Here is a 20125-nt window from a genome sequence, read left to right on the forward strand (position 1 = left end):
GAGTACAGGCAAAAAATCTTAAACTGTAAAATTAGGGCGTCGTCTTATACGCCCGGTCGCCTTATACACCGGCAAATACGGTAGGTCATTGATCCAATATATGTATTTTACCTGAGCTCCATGTGTTGTGTTTATTTTTTTTAATTAAAGCTAAATTATTGGGGAAACAAAAATCCTTCCTTACAGTGGGGCTTCTCACACACTGCAAGGTTTAAATGCTCATTTAGATCTAGGGTAACAGATAAAACCCTTTTCTTACCTGACCCCCTGCTTCTGCAGTATTCTTTCAAGGCATTAGACGGCCTCTTCCCATACGTACCATAGGTTGCAACAGGGGGGGACTGGGCAGGGGGCAATTGGCCCTTGACCCGCTCTGATGCCCTGTAAAAAGGACTGCTTGCACTGCAGACATGCCTAAAGGTTTTCTGGTGAAGTGAGGGATGAGAAGGAGAACCGAGCACTGGCAGCCCCCAAGCTATCAAACTTTCACTCCCCTTTCCTTCCTAATCTATGGTTTATGCTGTGTCCAAGGAAAGGCTCTCCTCCCCCTGCCAGCTGGTTTAGAACCATTAGACTGTGCAGCAGGCCCTGTCCAGCCCTACCCTCCTTGTGAGCAAGAGAGTACCTGGAGTGGAGTATCATCCTGGAGTGGGGGCAGGAGGAGGCGGGGAAGAGCAGGTATAGGAGCTGAGTCTCTGCACCATGGACCTTTTGGGTTGTACCCCCCCTGGTCCAAAAGTTGCCAGTCAGCCCCTGGGTCCCATATCCTCTGACGTAAAGTACATTGCAGGACCCATTTTCCTGCATTGGATGGGAGTAGAGGAGGCCACAAGCTGAAGCATAAGGGAGAAAAGTGGGGAATCAGGCAAGTAAAATAGCTTTTTTTTTTTTTTTTTTCTGGCAACCTAGACCAAAATGATCATTAACCATAATCCCTGTCAAAGTGACAGCAAGGGAGAGCAGATATAAACAATGTACAATAAACATGGCCCAGTCACTTACTTTTTAAAGGATAAGTTCACCTTTTTAAAAATAAAAATGTGCATTTATCATTTTTTTTTAATAGGAGCTTGTAATGCATTTGAATCAGCAGGTCTGTCTGATATAAACGTAAATTGTACACAGTGCTTATGGTAGGCAGAGACCTTGCAGTCTAGGGTTTAGGTTATATGAGAATGCTAGGGATCAATAGGGAAAAAAGTCAAGAAGAAACTGTACCAGCATTGGCTATTATTTGATGAAGGTCAGAATCTTAGAGGATGTCTGTAGCTGCTGACTTTTTAATATATTAGGGCACTTACCTGTCCAGGAAGCCCACAATGTCATCACCCCAGCCGATCTTAGGATCGACTCCCGACTCCCGGGTGTTGACGCTGCCATTTCTGATAAAGGAACCCGTCACAGCGGGTTTCCTACTGCAAATGCGCTTCCTAATTGGCCTGGCGGTGGGGGAAAGAAGTGGGGGGGGGGGGCGAAAAAAACGAACAAAACCTTTTTTGCATTAAATTGGTCAAAAGGGTAGTTTTCACCAATTGCACCATAGAGCTTCTTTTTAACTTCAGTACTTCTGTTGTGAACTTTGAGGAATAGCTCCACTGTGCCTGCAGAGCTACAGGAGGTAAATGAGGGCTTCTTAATTGAGTTGAATTCCGAGTACAAAACTGTTTTGAAATCAACATTTGTTAGAACCTTCTTGTACAGTTTTTTTTTTTTTTCCGATGCCGTAGTCGGCGGGCATTTGTGCTATGTATGTATTTACAAAACTTTCATTTTTTTTTACTTGTTCCTTTTTTCTTTCAGGGGCTGTAGCTCATCTCTTTCAATATCACAACCAGAGGACCCAGAACAAAACAGCTCAGAAAGTCACAAGCCTAAAAAAGATTCTTCCCGTGGACTAAAACGTAGTGCCAGTCCTGAGTACAGCCGGACCAACTCAACTGGCTCTGCTAAAAAACCCAAAGCACTTCAGCACGCTGAACCCTCCATTGGGACGAGGCGACCAAATAATAAACCGAAGAAGAGACAGTTTGACCAGGAGCATTCAGCTCCAACCACATCATTGCCATCCACAAGCAAAGCACACAACAGGAAGGGTGGAGTCCCCGGATCATCCCCGCTGCACAAAAGAAAAAGGACAGATAACTCCTCCTGTGTGAAGAGCAGCAGTGCAGCCATAGTAGCGACTGGTGCCGAAGACAGACCTCCTAAACCCACCAAGCTGGCTTCAAAATCGGCCACCTCAGCCAAAGCTGGGTGTAGCACCATTACTGATTCCTCATCTTCTGCCTCCACCTCTTCTTCCTCCTCTTCAGCAGTCGCCTCTGTCTCTTCTGCTGCACCTCCTGGAGCTCGCGTAAAACAGGGGAAAGACCAGAACAAGGCAAGGCGTTCCCGTTCTGCCTCAAGTCCCAGCCCTCGCAGGAGCAGCCGGGAAAAGGAACAGTCCAAAGCTAGCAGCTCCTCCAAGTTTGATTGGGCAGCTCGTTTTAGCCCAAAAGTCAGCCTTTCCAAAACAAAACTTTCCCTCCCGGGATCTTCCAAGGCTGAGACGTCAAAACCTGGACCCTCAGGATTACAAGCAAAATTAGCAAGTAAGTGATTGTAGAAAAAGTGGTATATTGCAACACGTGTAAGAAACCTGTATTGAGAGACCTAAGGGTCTGCCATTGTGCTACCACTGAGAAACTGACGTGGATCAAGCTTGTTAGGTACCTCACATTGAAGTCAAGACTCCTAATCTGGACAAATGTTCAGAGGTTGTGACTAAACCCTGTATACATGGGCAGAGTGACAGGAGACCCTTTTTCCTGTACAAAAAATACCATCTGACATTCTGCCATGTGTATGTTGGTCTGTGCGACAGAAGCTGGCCGCTCGGCTGGCTTTTGTTGGACATGCACTCTGGAAAACCAGCAGCCGACTGACTTCCCAATTTAAGCGCACTCAGCCAATGGCAGAGCGCTGATCGGCGTGTTCTGACGAAGGTGCCAGGGGTGTGTGGGGTCCCCCCCCAATGCATCTCAGCGAGTTGCACAAGAGTGTGTACCCAGCCTTAGAAAGTAAGTACAGTGTTTATCGATGTATAACGCGCACCCTAATTTTTAAGAGGGAAGTTTCAGGGAAAAAAAGCTTTACACGCATCCCCTGCAGGAGACCCTCATTAACGCTGTTCTTTGGTATGTAGGGGCTGGCAGTGCTGTCCCAGGGTCAGGAGAGGTGGGGCGACTATTTGTGTGGCACCTGGGGTGGACAGCCCGATCCCCGCCCTCCGTTGGTAAAAAATAAATAAAAATGGGCCTATAATAAAGTTTTGTGTTATGTAAATTGACATAAGCTAGCTGTTTCAATTGAACTGGCAGTTTCAGATGGCAGCCTCTAAACTCCTCAGTACAGGTTCACTTTTTAAAAAATCGCTTTTCTTTTTGACTTTTTACATACAGCTATACTATACAACTCATTTTGGAAGTATGGTGTAAAAAAAAAAAAACCCTCACAAACTGATATGTTTAAAGCGGTTGTATAGTCATTTTTTTTTTTTACTTTTGCCTATACCAGTGATGGCAAACCTTGGCACCCCAGATGTTTTGGAACTACATTTCCCATGATGCTCCACTACACTGCAGAGTGCTTGAGCATCATGGGAAATGTAGTTCCAAAACATCTGGAGTGCCAAGGTTCGCCATCACTGGCCTATACTAAGGCTTACCTGTAGGTAAAAAAAAAAATCTCCTAAACCTTTACGGTTTAGGAGATATTCCCCTCGCAATGCGGCGCATGCACACAGGGCATTCTCGGCTGAAGGCCTGGCAGACGCCGGACCTTGCCGGAAAGATGTCTCCCTGTGCGCATGCGACATTGTGTGACGACATGTCTCCCACGTGCATGCGACACGGAGTGACGACATTGCAGCTCCAGCCACTCACAGTGCTGGAGCCGCGATACCCGGAAGACACGCTGAGGCGAAAATGTCAGCTGCTTCGGCGTGGACCGGGAAGGACACCAATGCCTTGTTCTAAGGCAAGTATTTCATATTGAGCGGGTATACAACTGCTTTAACCACTTCCAGACCTTAGGTGTTTTTCAGATTTGGTGTTTGCAAGACTAAAACAGTTTTTTCTGCTAGAAAATTACTTAAAACCCCCAAACATTATATATTTTTTTTTCTAACACCCTAGAGAATAAAATAGTGGTCATTCCAATACTTTTTGTCACACCATATTTGCGCAGCGGTCTTACAAGCGCACTTTTTTTGGAAAAAATTCACTTTTTTGAATTAAAAAATAAGACAACAATAAATTTGGCCCAATTTTTTTATATATTGTGAAAGATAATGTTACGCCGAGTAAAATGATGCCCAACATGTCACGCTTAAAAATTGCGCCCGCTCGTGGCATGGCGTCAAACTTTTTACCCTTAAAAATCTCGATAGGCGATGTTTAAAAAATTCTAGAGATTGCATTTTTTGAGCTACAGAGTAGCTCTAGGGCTATAATTATTGCTCTCGCTCTAACGATCGCGGCGATACCTCACTTGTGTGATTTGAACACCGTTTTCATATGCGGGCGCTACTCGCGTATGCGTTCGCTTCTGCGCGCGAGCTCGTCGGGACGGGGCGCTTTAAAAAAAATTTTTTTTTTGTTTTCATATTTATTTTTATTTATTTTATTACTTTTTACACTGAAAAAAAAATAAAATAACAATTTGTTCACTTTTATTACTATTACAAGGAATTTAAACATGACAGGTCCTCTTAAATATGAGATCTGGGGTCAAAAAGACCTCAGATCTCATATTTGGGCTTAAATGCAAAAAATAAAAAATGTCATTTTTTCAAATGACCAAAAAAAATAATTGTCTCTTTAAGAGGCTGGGCGGGACTGACGTTTTGACATCACTTCCGCCCAGCCGAGCTATGGGGACGGGCGAAGGAGATTTTTCCTTCAGTCTCGTCCCCGCTCACCAGCTGACAGCACCCGATCGCCTCCGCCGCTACCGACGGCTCCGGTAAGCGGCGGCGGGAAGGGGGGGGGGCCCTCTCCCGCCACCGATAACGGTGATCTCGTGGCGAATCCGCCGCGGAGACCGCCATTATCGGATTCCAGACCGCGCACCCTAAAGATAGATACCTCGGTTGTGACAGCAGCTGCTGACGTTACCGAGATATACATATTTAAAAACAGGACGTACATCGTCGTGCGCAGGTCTGGAAGTGGTTAATGTTGTTCAGTGAACTCTTATTGAAAAAATAACAGGCGGTTTCACATACAACACAAGGACTTGTAGTGCTGAGCAGCATACATTTATCACAGACTATACTTTCAATGATTTTTCCTAACCAAGCCAGATGTATTTCAAATGTGAAGTCTTTTAAAGCGAAAAACGTCAAACTTTGTCCAAAAAAGGTGGGAAAGGAACTAGCTAATGTTGAATGTGGTCTAGGTGCATCTTTCCCCATTACTAGCTTACATTGTGTGTCTGTATGGGTGATCATCTTGGTAAAAGCAGGGCATTGCTTTGTCATGTCATACCATTCAGCAAAGAGAACCGTAAGCAGTGCAGTAGTGATATCGTCCAATCGACATCAGAAATTTAGGCAAAATTAAAACTTAAAACGTGGCATATCTTCACTTTAAGTTCAGTTCCACTTTTAGGTCCTAGAGTGGTCAAAAGGATTAAGCAGCCTCAAATTGAAGGTGCAATTCTGAAACTCAAGAACCGCACCTCAGTCCCAGCCCAGTGAAGCACCAAACACAGTTATGTGTCTTGGTTTGCATCCCATTACTGTATTTGCAGTTGACTGCTATTCTGACTTCAATTATTTTAATGGTGACTAACCCTCCTTGAGAACTCTATGCCTGGCCTGAAAAACAGACAATCACGGTGCACAATCTTCATCAGATATTGTAGCTAAACTCACCATTCACTTGGAATCCATGGATGTCTTTATGGCATGCGGTATACTGTGGCAATAAAATAAGATGCTGTAGACCTGAAACAGAGGCAGTTAAGGTGCATGACTTGGGTGCAGGTTTTTTCTTTAAAGACCAGTAAACTGCAATGGGTTCACTCCTAATATACTAATCTTAACTGTTCAGGGTTGGAACACTGACAAAGAATTTCCTCCTATAACCCTACCTTTAATTCCTTATTTTTCTTAATTTTTATTTTTTGTTTGTCTGTCTCGTAAGGTGATGCACCCTTGCTCCACGGAGACGTCACTCTTGGCCTAACTACTTACTTTTTTAAATTCAGTGAACTCCTCACTGCCTTTTAATGCCACAGATAGAAGTTGTGCATCAAGATTGACACATCCTCGGTGTAAACATTTTGAGCCATATCCGGCCACTTTGGGGACGGCTTGTACTGTTGGGCACTGTATCGTGCATGGATGCTCAATTGAGTAATTAGTGGAAGCATGCTGTACAGGTTCAGAACCATGGTCTCTCCCTGTAGAACCCAGTTCCTCAAGACCTCCCTTAAACGTCTTGCTATGCCTATGGAATTTAAAGATTCTGCTGACAGAAGTTTTGAGGCTTTTAAAGGCTTTCTAATCTCGCAGACTAAGCTCTGCAACAGGCTATTGCTGCAGTTTCTGTGTTTCAGATGGTAGCTAATTGGTCTAGGGCAGTGATAGTGAACCTTGGCCCCCAGATGTTTTTGGAACTACATTTCCCATGATCAGCTACACTGCAGAGTGCATGAGCATCATGGGAAAGATGGTTCCAAAACATCTAACGTGCCAAGGTTCGCAATCGCAGGTTTCTGGCAATAAACAACCAACAGGCTCCTGTCTTCCAAAATTGGACCCTGTGCAGAGACTTTTTTTTGTGTTGATGCCCTAGAGCAAATCGTGACACAGATCTTCAGAATAGCTCACGGGCATGTATGCCCTTTAGGAGGTTGTCCATACTTTTACAGTTTGCAATTCTTGATTCTATAAGGGCTCATCCACTTGGTCATAACATTTTACTGATTCCCCCCCCTTTTTTTTTTTTTTTTTTTTCATCTGATCTCAAGTGTATTGTTTTATATGGGCCCAAGCACAAAACTGTAATTATTGGTAACTTTGTGCTGCATTCAGATGTTAAATTACTTCTTCTTTTTTTTTTTTTTTTTTTTATCCGTAAATTTAAAAGTTTTGCATCTGAGCTCCTGCATGTATGGGACTGTATTTTGTGCTTTATGCATGTAAACGTTTGTACTATTGACATGTGTACAGGGCAAATGTACATTTTATTGGAGTAAAAAAGCCATCTGCGTCCTAGCAACATAAGAGCACTAGGGAGATTCACTCAGAAGCTGCTTGTACCCTTGCAACGAAGACGCTAGGTGACTTTATTGTAAAGCTGCCTGTTTCTTAGAAATGGGACACCAGCTGGCTTCCATGAGAAGCTGCCTTTGACGCAGCAACAGAGAAATGCTAGGCAGCAATAGCCACCTGCGTCCTAGCAATGGAGCATGTAATCTGCTTCCTTGAGGGCCAATTACACTGTAACGCACTTAAGTAATAATGAGGCTCTGTTAACCACTTAACCCCCGGACCATATTGCTGGTCAAAGACCAGAGCACTTTTTGCGATTCGGCACTGCGTCGCTTTAACTGACAATTGCACGGTCATGCGACGTGGCTCCCAAACAAAATTAGCGTCCTTTTTTTTCCCCACAAATAGAGCTTTCTTTTGGTGGTATTTGATCACCTCTGCGTTTTTTTTTTTAGTTTTTGCGCTATAAACAAAAATAGAGTGACAATTTTTTGGAAAAAAAAATATTTTTGAAAAAAAAAAAATTTTTGAAGAAAAATTTTCCCTCAGTTTAGGCAGATACATATTCTTCTACATACTTTCGTAAAAAAAAATCGCAATAAACGTTTATTGATCGGTTTGCGCAAAAGTTATAGCGTTTACAAAATAGGGGGTAGTTTTATGGCATATTTATTAATATTTTTTTTACTAGGAATGGCGGCGATCAGCGTTTTTTTTTTTTTTTTTCGGTACTGCGACATTATGGCGGACACTTTTGACACATTTTTGGGACCATTGGCATTTTTATAGCGATCAGTGCTATAAAAATGCATTGGATTACTAGGGGGGTTAAGACTAAGGGGCAGGGAAGGGGTTAAGTATGTTCCCTGGGTGTGTTCTAACTGTGGGGGGTGGCCTGACTAGGGGAAATGACTGATCGCTGTTCATACATTGTAAGAACAGACGGTCAGGCATTTCTCCCCTGACAGGACCGGGAGCTGTGTGTTTACACACACAGCTCCCGGTCCCCGCTCTGTAACAAGCAATCGCGGGTGCCAGGCGGCGATCACGCCTGCCGGGCACGCGTGCTGGAGTCAGGGACGAGTGGGGGCGAGCATGCTCCCCTAGTGGCCGCTTAGAGAGCCAATGTCATTGTACGGGCTGTCACGCAGGGGAGCCGACCTGCCGCCGTAGAACTGCGGCGGCAGGTTAGCAAGTAGTTAACATAGTTACATCTGGTGATTTGGGAAGAAGCTCCTGCTTCTTTTTGGGTGACAAGCTTCACGCGTTGTGGTTTGCTTTAATTTATCGTAGTAAAGCCACAATGAGTTTAGGTGCCATTAAAAGTTAATGCCACTCAAACGCGTGGTGCATTTTGCCACGATTGCAGTGCGATTTGAAATTGCAGTGATTCTGCGCGTTATCTCAAATCGCCAGATGTGAACGGGGCCTAAAGGCTATTTTAGCAGAAATAAGTTGCAATTGCCTGTTCTGTGCAACAATATTGCACACAGTGGTTCCTTACCTCCTCTTTGGTAGTTTCCCACCAGCCTTGTTTGCTTTTCCCTCATATGGGTGCCTCCCATAAAAAAACGTTTGCGTTAAGAGCCACTTGAAGCATGTAAACGTTGCTCAAACATCACATGAGTGTAGTGCACTTATTATGCAGGATATTGATTGCCTGTAAGATCCTGCACACCAGTCACACATTGTCTTACTACTATGTGAGTGTACCCTGAGATGGCCAATCTTTTTCCTTGATTAAAAAATGTATTGAACTTTCCAGCTGACAGTCCCAATACAAAATGCCGTAAATAAGAAATTACAGTGTGCAACACATGAAAAATGCCATGACATACAGTCACTGATTTGGCACATAAAGTAATAAGACCAGCAAATGGAGACCTTGTTAATTCTCAGCTTGGAGTGCAAGCTATCTTGACCTGGTCGCCCAAGGAAGTATGGCTTACACCCAAACGGTTAAGATTAAGATCCACTCCTCTTGGGTTGGGGGTCTCCGATTTCCAATACTGAAGAATCGGTTTTCAGGCCTGAAATGGTGCTTTGGATAATGCCAGTGTCTGATATGTTGACCAGTTACTATCCTCGAGTATACCCAGTAAACCTTGCTTTGACTGTAGCTTTGTTGTAGTTTGGAAAACTGAATTGGAGCGTCTACCACCGACTCCCAGTACTGGTGTAACTTGGGGTATAGCCATAGCATGTGAATGAGATCTCTGTGATCCCCCTTTTTACATTTGCTGCAAGTTTAGATATTTTCTTAGCCCCATGGCATGAAGTTTACCTGGGGTGTAATGGACTCTCAGAAGTATATAAGAGTTGAAAAAGCTGGTAAGATGCATTTTAAGGAGCTAAGCTGCCCAGACTGTAGTGTGACAAGTTTGAGGTAATTTGAATACCTCAAGTATTTTAAAGGCAATTGTAATTTGCATCGGACAGGAGGCTGGTAGGAGGCTTTTTATTCACTAAATTCTGTAGAGTCCAATCGCAAATTGTTGGTTTTAGTTACTAGAGAACAAATGTAATGCATGACTAATTACAGTTTTGACCATACACGTGCCATTATAAAGTTGTCGTGTGAGTTAAGGTTGGTACAGCATGAGTAAATGTTCTTACTGATGATCTTTCTGTTAATGTTGAAACTGGTCATTTATGGGGCATGCTGGTAAAGGCATTTGAATTTTGGTGCTGTCAGCCTATATATTCTGTTGTCTATGGAACTGGAAACAGTTGACTTAACACCAGTGTTCGGATTTGGTCTGGTACTTGCATTGGTGTCAAGTTGGGCAGTGCTTGTATGATACTTGGGATTTAGATTTCCATTCTTTGTTTGGCCGTGATGGTAGGTAAAGGTCTATAGTTTTTACAGTGGAGGATGGAAGATGAATGTGATTGGCTGCAAAAGGCAAGTGTTTTATTTTATATAACATAAATTTAAAGCACTGTATTTGGTCCAGAGTCAAATACTTTTATAAAGCAGCACTCTGCATAAATGGCCAAGAATGCTGGATTATTGAATGCCTTCTGATACTTTAAAGGTTGATTTTACTTAATCTGAAGAGTGCAAAATCTGGTGCAGCTCTGCATGTTGGCAAATCGGCTTCTAACTTCAGCTTGTTTAATTAAGCTTTGACAATAAAACCTGAAATCTGGTTGGTTTCTATGTAGAGCGGCCCCAGTTCTTGCAAGCTCCAATTTTAGTAAATCTCCCCCTTGGAGTCTGCAGCACAGATAGTGAAGGAGGTAATGGTGTATCAAAACATTCTTAATTAACGAGATTGTAAATGATTATTATGTTCTTGTGCAACATTGTACCATGGTTATAACCAGATATGTTGGCCTCTATGTAATATGAATTATTTCAGAAGTGGAAGATCTACCTCATGCTTGTTAAGCAATGGCCATGTCGGCAACTATTTTGGCAATATTTGGTGCTACCACCAGGTCTATTTCTACCACAAATGATGTTCGATTAGTGCCTTGTATAAATGATCATAGCGTTGCTCTCCAGCCCGTGAGCAGCCAAAATACTGTGCCAGTGGTTTACTAAAGGGGTATTTGTGTCACGTAGGTTCTCCATGCATATCTATCCGAATGATGGAAAGCAATTTGACCCGTTCAGGATCCATTTGGTCCTGTGGTAACAAGCCCCTTTCAGTGGTTGGACGTAATCTCGTAGCTGAAAAATCTTTGCGTATTGCCAATCCTATATCCTTTCTCCTTAAGGGTCCTCGGTCTTAAGAACCATCGGTGGGGCAAGGGCATCCATCTACAGCACACAAGGTCGTAAAGAACTCTTGAGGGAAAATTTGAAATTTGTTCTTAAAATAAATTCAGGCTGTTTTATGTCCACCTTTTTTTATGTATTTGCTTTTAAATGGGGGGGGGGGGGGGGGGCAAGTCTGGCTAGTGTTACGAAGAAAATATTATTTGTTTCTAGTAAACAGTTTTATAGCTGGAAATGCTGTTGGACCAGTTACATAATTGTGACTGGGAGGTGGTACGAACATTTTTTTCAGGTGATTAATGCCATGTGGCGATGGGTTAGTATGTCTTATGGCAGCCGTTATTAGCATAGTCAGAGATAATTATGGCTCTGTGACTTGTGTTGAGTGCTTCAGAATTTCTAATTAATCTGTTTGCTGTGGGGCAATCCCTTGTTTTTTCTTTTTAAAATGATTGTAATGTTAAGGGTGGATAGTCAAACACTTGGATGCTGCATGTTGTTTTTTTTTTTTTTTTAAGTTTATTTAACTCGCTAATCAGTGCCAAAGCATTAAAAACTGTTGTGCAAAACACTGATCCAGTCATATCAAGTCTGACCTCTTATCTCTTCCACAGTCAGCCTGACGCACACAAACCAGGGCTAGTTTGTTAGAAGTCAATTAATACATCATTTAGTCTTTGGAGTCTAGGGGTGGGGGGAAAGACTATAAAAATATGCAGAAAACATGTATATGTTTTACAGCCATAGCAATAAACTCTGCAACAACCACGGGATTTGTCAAAAACATCACCTGGAGCAGTTGGTGACTGACCTACAACTCGGTTGCCTATGGCTTATGGAAGACCCCCTATGACTTGACGGTGCCCATTCATTGCAATGTAAGAACCACCTCTATTGTGGTGGCCAACACTGTAACTGCGTAATGTTTTTTTTTTTTTTCACCAAGTTATTGGAAAGAAAGGGAATTGGTTAATGTATGGGCATGGGGTGAGGAAGTTTTGGGGCTGTCGGCCACCTTAACTCACTTACTGTTGACTATCACCATCTCACTTAGAGGGAATGGTCATTGCATCTGGAGGGGTTTCAACTACTTTGCAGGAGGTGGGGCACAACAGACGTGGATCTCCTGGCCTCTCGCCTCAACCGCAAAGTGTCGAGGTTCGTGACCAGGTCCAGAGATCCCTGGGCAGACGCGTCGTGGCCCCGTGGGGTCAGTATCGGCTAATTTATGCCTTTCCCCCATTGAAGTTGCTTCCTCGGCTGCTCCGCAGAGTGGAGGCCGAAGGGATCCCGATGATTCTAATCGCTCCAGATTGGCCCCGGCATCCTTGGTACGCTGATCTCGTGCGCCTGGTGGTGGATGCACCCTGGTGGCTGCCAATGCGGGAGGACCTTCTGTCGTCCTGCTTTACAGTCGCTGGCTTTAACGGCATGGCTATTGAAAGCCAGGTACCTAAGGGACCAGGGTCTTTCCGACTCTGTCATCTCAACCATGCTGAGGACACAGAGGTCTTCTTCCAAGAAGATCTACCATCGCACTTGGAAGGCCTACATCTTTGTGCGAGGAGATGAGGTGGCATCCACGGACGTATTCGGTTTCCAGGGTCCTGCTGATTTTACAGCGTGGAGTAGATCAGAAACTTGCCTTAAAGCGGTAGTTCACCCTCACTGACTTGATTTTACCATCGAGACAGGCATTGTAGCGCGAGCTACAGTATGCCTGTCCCGATTTTTTTAACCCCGGACTCACCTTGTAATCGTACATTGTAGATTTCGGCTCCCGCGGGGAATGGGCGTGCCTATGGAGAGGGAGGATGATTGACGGCCGGCCCTGGCACGTCACTCTCCCCGAAGACAGCCGGAGTAGGTCTCGGCTCTTCACGGCGCCTGCGCACAGGCTATGCGCAGGCGCCGTTAAGAGCCAAGCCTATTTCGGCTATTTCCGGAGAAGCGTGACGCGCCAGAGCCGGCCGTCAATCATCCTCCGTCTTCATAGGCACGCCCATTCCCCGGTATCTTCGATGTACGAGTACAAGGTGAGTACGGGGGTAAAAAAAATCGGGACAGGCATACTGTAGCTCGCGCTACAATGCCTGATTTTATGGTAAAAGAAAAAAAAAATTTTTTTTTTGCGTTGATAGGGTGAACCCCCGCTTTAAGCACCATTAAGGGACAGATTTCAGCTTTGGCTGTGTTCTTTCAGCGGCCCATTCTCTGGTGGGTACCTTTTGTGCAGGGGGTGCGTCATATACTCTCCCCCCCCCCCTCTTAAACCACCTCTTCCTTCATGGGATCTGAATATGGTGCTCTTGGCTTTTCAGGAACCTCCCTTTGAAATCATCAGAGAGATTCCTCTCTTGACACCATCTCAGAGGGTGGCCATTACGTCTGTCAGACGTGTTTCTGAATTGGCGGCCTTGTCTTGCAAGTCGCCATATTTGGTCCTCCATAAGGATAAGGCGGTGCGCCTGCAACCTTCTTTTCTTCCGAAGGTGGTTTCGGCCTTTCACCTTAACGAGGACATTGTACTTCCATCCTTATGTCCTCGACCGTTGCATCCTAAGGAGGTTGCGCTGCATACGTTAGACGTAGTACGTGCTTTGCGGGTGTACCTGTCCGCTACGGCTTAGTTTCGGAGGTCTGACTCACTTTTTGTGTCGGTATCTGGTCCACAAAAGGGCCTTGCGGTCTCGTCGGCCACCATTTCTCAGTGGATCAGGCAGACCGTCATACAGGCCTATGCTCTTATGAGGCCGGCGCCCCCCTTTCCGGTCACGGCACATTCAACCAGGGCAATTGGTGCTTCCTGGGCTTTCCAACATCAAGCGTCTGTCTCACAGGTGTGCAAGGCGGCGACTTGGTTGTCCGTTCACCCCTTTTCCAAATTTTACAAGGTTGATGTGAGTGCATCTTCAGATGTTTCCTTCGGCCACAAGGTTTTGCAGGCGGCTGTTTAAAGTTGCAACTCCTTTGTTGAGGAGCTCTGCTTGTTTTTGGGGTGAAGTTAAATTGTTTTTACGGATACTGTTCCCACCCCTTGATTTTTTGACACTGCTTGGGGACGTCCCATATGTCAAGACTTTGAAGGCTGTGTCCGTCCATGGACAATAAGAGAGAATAGGCTTTTTTTTGTACTCACCGTAAAATCCTTTTCTCTGTCATGGACGGACACAGCACCCCCCTCCCCTCCTTTTTAGCTTTGTACTGCTTGTTGCGTACTAAGACTGCATGCTACAGGGAGGAGGGTTGTTCAACTCTTTTAAAGTAACATGTATTTAAATATCTAACATGTTCTGCCTAGTCCTCTCCTATGAACAGGAACATAACCCATATGTCAGAACTTTGAAGGCTGTGTCCGTCTATGGACGATAAGAGAAAAGGATTTTACGGTGAGTACAAAAAATCCTGGGAGTGGTCCCTTCAATCTCTTGTCCTCTGGTGGGCATTTTGGCCTCCAGGTTCAACAAGGATCCTCTAGCATTGGATGCCATAATTCACTGGATTCTAGCTAAATATATGCCTTTCCTCCAGTGAGAAAACCAGCAGCCGACCGACTCCCAATCGGCACTCTCAGCCAATGGCAGAAAGCGCTGATCGGAGTGTTCTGCTGGGGGGGCGGCAGTCCCCTTGTCGGAGTGGCCCTGAACATCCTCTTCTGGGTTCCCTCGGCAGCTCTCGCGGCTCCTCCCTGCATTAGATAACCCCTTGGCGAAGCGCTCTCCCGAGGGGCTGAAGACCGGGGAGAGCCGTGTGTAAACACGGCTTCCCCGTGCTTCACTGTGGCGGCGTATCGATCGAGTGATCCCTTATATAAGGGAGACTCGATCGATGACGTCAGTCCTACAGCCACACCCCCCTACAGTTGTAAACGCACACTAGGTGAACCCTAACTCCTACAGCGCCCCCTGTGTTTAACTCCCAAACTGCAACTGTCATTTTCACAATAAACAATGCAATTTAAATGCATTTTTTGCTGTGAAAATGACAATGGTCCCAAAAATGTGTCAAAATTGTCCGAAGTCTCCGCCATAATGTCGCAGTCACGAAAAATCGCTGATCGCCGCCATTGGTAGTAAAAAAAAAAAAAAAAAAAAAAAAAAATTAATAACAATGCAATAAAACTATCCCCTATTTTGTAAACACTATAAATTTTGCGCAAACCAATCAAACGCTTATTGCGATTTTTTTTTTTTTTTTTTTTTTTTACCAAAAATAGGTCGAAGAATACGTATCGGCCTAAACTGAGGAAAAAATATGTTTTTATATATGTTTTTGGGGGATATTTATTATAGCAAAAAGTAAAAAATATTGCATTTTTTTTCAAAATTGTCGCTTTATTTTTGTTTATAGCGCAAAAAATAAAAACCGCAGAGGTGATCAAATACCACCAAAAGAAAGCTCTATTTGTGGGGAAAAAAGGATGCCAATTTTGTTTGGGAGCCACATCGCACGACCGCGCAATTGTCCGTTAAAGCGACACAGTGCCGAATCGCAAAACCTGGCCTGGGCATTTAGCTGCCTAAAGGTCCGGGGCTTAAGTGGTTAAAAATGTCACGGCTGACCTGTGTCCTGAACAACCTAGCTGCCTTTTGCCCTCTCACATAGCCTTTTGGGGTGTCCAGTCTGCAGTTTTATTACAACACTGGTCTCTTTAGTCAAGGAAGTGAATAAATTATTTTTTCAGGCAGCAAAGTATAGTCTGAGTAGTAACTTTAAATGTACCCATAATCAGATGTTCTCATAAATCTATGTAAACCGTTTTGCTGTAATGCATAAATGGAAATCCGTTTCCTGCAGAAAATGCTGCTTCTATTTCATTTCACTGCTTGCTTAAAACATGTGAAAGCAGTTTCTACAGAGTTCTGTATTTGACTTGCCAAGTCCTCCAGAATTGTGGCCAACTCTGTAAGCAGCCGAAGGCCTCATTAACCACTTTAACCCCCGAAAGGTTTACCCGCTTCCTGACCAGGCTATTTTTTGCGATGCGGTACTGCGTTGTTATAACTGACAATTGCGCGGTCATGCATCGCTGTACTCAAAATTGTCAGTTTTTTTTTTTTACCATAAATAGAGCTTTCTTTCGGTGGTATTTGATCACCTCCTGCAGTTTTTTCTTTCTTTGTTTTTAGCGCAAAAAAAATGTTTTACTTCCTGCTATAAAACACATCCCGTAAAAATCTAAATTCTTCATCCGTTTAGGCCAATTTTGTATTCTGCTACATATTTTTGGTAAAGCGTATATCGATTGGTTTGCGCAAAAGTTAGTCTACAAACTATGGGATAGATATACAGTTCATAAATCTTGTTTTTACTAGTAATGGCGGCGATCATTTTTTTTTTTCTCAGGGCTGTGACGTAGCAGACAAATTTGACACCAAGTGACACTTTTTGGGGACCAGTTACACCAATACAGTGATCAGTGCTAAAAAAAAAAAAAAAAAAAAAAAAAAAAAGCAAGGTCACTGTATAAATGACACTGGCAGGGAAGGGGTTTACATCAGGGGCAATCGAAGGGTTAACCGTGTTCCCTGGGTGATTTCTTGCTGTGTGGGGGATGGACTGACTCGAGGAAGAGACTCATCTGTGTTTGATTGGCAGGAATCAGATCTCTCTTCCTGTCTGACAGAATGACGGTCTGCCTTGTTTACATAGGCAGACCGCCCCGCCATTCTGCCTCTCCAGCACGCACATGCCCCAGAGCCAATGGAAGAAATTGCCTACATGTACGCAATTTTGCACTCAAGGGCTGCCCTGCCGCAGTATATGCGTGTGGGGCGGTCCTTAATTGGTTTGGATCCAACTACAATTAAATGTGGGGGACCCAACTGAGTTTCCTGCAGACAGGAAGCCTCATACAAAGCGATGAGAAGCTGACAGAGTCCGCAGTCACTTGCGGCCATTCACATCGAACATGTAGAGATTACCTGTAGACTAATTGGCCCTGGGCGCAGATTGTTTGCGCCCAGGGCCAGTCATCCACAGGTAATACCTCTTTATTCTTATTTATTAGTATTCTTATTTCACTTTATCATTATTATTATTATTATTATTATTATTATTATTATATAATATCTTATTTTGGTTTGCGATGCACTGCTCTCTATTTCTAGTATCACTGTGGGATTTTGTGAATGTCCTTTTTTTGTGTTCAGCTTGCATTCTTATCAATTACGGCCTGGAGGTTGTTTTTCATTCTTTCGTTCATTCATTCGTACGTAATTTTTTGCGCTGATTGCACCCCCAGTTTATCACATTACTGCATGTCTGATTATATGCAAATGGCATCAAATTGTTTCAGGTGCTGTCGGCCTCTTATTGCTTTGAGGCTGCATTTGCATTTTAACAATTTGTGATTGCATGCAAAATTGGACGCATTGATCATTGATTTTAATGGACTGCTGTACGTGTGACAAAGGCAGCAAAGTAGCTCATGCTTCTTTTGAGGTTGTCGAGCATTGAGTGTTTAACCACACATTTAACATGTTTTTAAACGCGCACCCTTTTTGCTACATTTGGGGTGCCATTAACAATGAGCTGGAGCGCAAGCCCAACAGGCATTTTGCAAGTTTTTTTAAGATTTTACTCTTAAATTAATTACTAAAGCTTGAATGCAACCTGGGGCTTCCTGCCTGCAGCTGTTTACAGAAATCCGTGCTGAGTCTCGCAGGAAAGCTTAGTTGCCCCCAAAAGCAACATTTTCTTTAATGTTAATGAATGTTGTTCAGTATAGATACTTTAATCTGTTGCAGCTTAAGGCCTCATTCACACTGACACTGTCAAATCTGCTAGAGCATAGGTGTCAAACACAAGGCCCGCGGGCCGGATCCGGCCCTCCAGGCCATTTCATGTGGCCCTTGCACCTCTCCTGCAGCTGCAGTAGATCTCCAGCCCTCCTCTGGTCCTCCTCCAGACTATTACTTTCTGTTTTCAAGCAATGCATCCAGCTTCTTGCCAGCAGCTGCATAAGGAAAGGGGGTGCACTGTGATGTAGGGGACTCAACTTCTGATGGTGGGGTGGCTCTTGACCTCTCATGTAAAGGGGAGGGGATGTGCTGCACATCTAATCTTACAGATACAACTGGCCCCTTTGAGGACAATCATAATGCTCATGCAGCCCTCGATGAAATTGAGTTTGACACTCCTGTGCTAGAGGAAAGGAGAGAATCTGCGGTTATATGCATTTATTTATTTTTTAAGACCTTGCTAAATGAATATGAAAATTCTTTTGGCGTCCAGAGTCTGAATAGACTTCTAAAAGCATGTAAATGTAGCTAAATGTTCTTGAACATGGCTTAAGCAGGAAAGAACATGTAAAATATAGAGGGATGGCTATCCAACAACCTATATACTGTCCTTGCTTTACTGCAGAAAAATACTCTATTCTGTTAGATCAACTTTAATTCTAGTTACACAGCTCTTGCATTGCAATATACAGTAAAACCTTGGATTGCGAGCATAATTTGTTCCGGAAGCATGCTTGTAATCCAAAGCACTTGTATATCAAAGCAAATTTTCCCATAAGAAATAATGAAAGCGCAGATGATTCGTTCCACAACCATTTATTTATAAGTCCTTCAGTCTATAGTCCATCTAAAAAGATTATAGCAATGTCATAGGTTGTGTAACCATAAAATGTCCATCCACAAAGGGGATTGGAAGCAAAATCCAGCAGGAGCTACAGAGTATAAAAGAGAAGAGCCTCTGTGTAGCAATATGGTTACCTTTTAAGGAAGTTACAACACTTTAGCAACTCACGTGGTTGACTAAAAGAGGCACATCCAAGTATGCAAGGATCCGGGGTAAAGCAATCCACATCGTCCTCACTGTGGTCAGTCTGCAAATGTGACTGGGAAGACTACCCTGCAGTAGAGCGATCTGAAAGCGAGGGCGAGGCTTGAATCCTTTGTGGAGCGCAGCGTGGAAGAAACGACCTCAATGGCGTTGAGGAGGATGTCTGCGGACAGCTTTACCCCAGATGCCTGCATACTTAGATGTGCCTGTTTTACTCATCAACCATGTGGGGTTCTACCTTCTTTAAATGTAACCATATTGCTACATTTAGAGGCGCCTCTCTTTTCTCTTTTATACTCGGTTGTGACATGACGCTGCTCTTGTATCAAGACATCGCTTGTATAGTCAAACTTTTATTAAAAAAACTTTGCCTTTCTTGCAAAATGCTCTCAAACCAAGTTACACTCCAAACCAAGGTTTTACTGTACATTTTGTGGAGTTATCTTGGAAAGTTCACCATCTATAAGTGTTTCTCAACCTTTTTACCTGGGAACACTTGGAAAAAAGTTTTTGAGATCTTGGGGAACCCCTGAAATATAAAGCACATCTAAAGATCGCGGAACAAAGGTGTGATCAGCGGGCTGTTGATATACAGTACATCTGGAAAGTATTCAGTGCTTCACTTTTTCCACATTTTGTTAGACTTATTCCAAAATGGATTAGGCCCCTTTCATACGATTGGGTCCACCTGTCTTTTTCAGGCGGACCCGATCGGGCCATCCATTGTCCTCTATGGGGAGGGGGGGGGTGTCGGCGGATTTGTGTCCAACATCCGATCCGACAAAATCCGCAAAAAACAGGTATGGTGATGCATCTGTCGGTATTGGATGAAAACTGACAAGGCTGTCTGTTTTTTCATTCGATCTCCCAATAGAGGAGAGTGGGACTCTGACAGGTCTGTCTCCGCACAGTGAGCAGAGATGGACCTGTCGTCCGTCTGCTCAGCGGGGGATCAGCAGAGCATAATTCTGGGATGAATCTTGAAAATACAGTCAAAATGGTAAAGTGTTAACGCTTACCAGATTCAATGGAGACACTTACCGTATAGCATGTGGGTCAAACAGGCACCCTTGAGGGAATGGCCTTAAACAGAAGCTCCCACCAATGGTAAGAAGGGTGCCACCCAAAGTTGAATGATGACTGTCGGATATCCACGATGGACTCCAAAACATGTGATGAATGAATCTCATCAAATGGTGTGCATGAAAAACAAATGATCCGCACATGGTGTGATACTGACATTTAATGGTAAAAAGGGGGGTTTACACTTACAGCTAATACAGAATTCTGGATAGGGGGAATTTGTCACTACTAGAGGTCGACCGATAGGGTTTTTCTAAAGGCAA

The 20125-nt window shown here is 43.9% G+C and overlaps 1 protein-coding gene across 11 annotated transcripts in view; it reads left to right on the top strand.

The window, feature by feature from the left end:
• TRIP12 (thyroid hormone receptor interactor 12) overlaps positions 1 to 20125 on the top strand; it is a 146284-nt gene that overhangs the window by 32131 nt on the left and 94028 nt on the right. For all 11 annotated transcript variants that reach the window (XM_040348815.1, XM_040348816.1, XM_040348819.1 and 8 more), the window contains one exon: positions 1801 to 2591. In XM_040348815.1, coding sequence (XP_040204749.1) covers positions 1801 to 2591 — 791 coding nt within the window. The remainder of the gene's footprint in view (positions 1 to 1800; positions 2592 to 20125) is intronic.

Source organism: Rana temporaria, chromosome 4 (assembly GCF_905171775.1).
Source record: "Rana temporaria chromosome 4, aRanTem1.1, whole genome shotgun sequence".
Taxonomy (NCBI): Eukaryota; Metazoa; Chordata; class Amphibia; order Anura; family Ranidae; genus Rana; species Rana temporaria.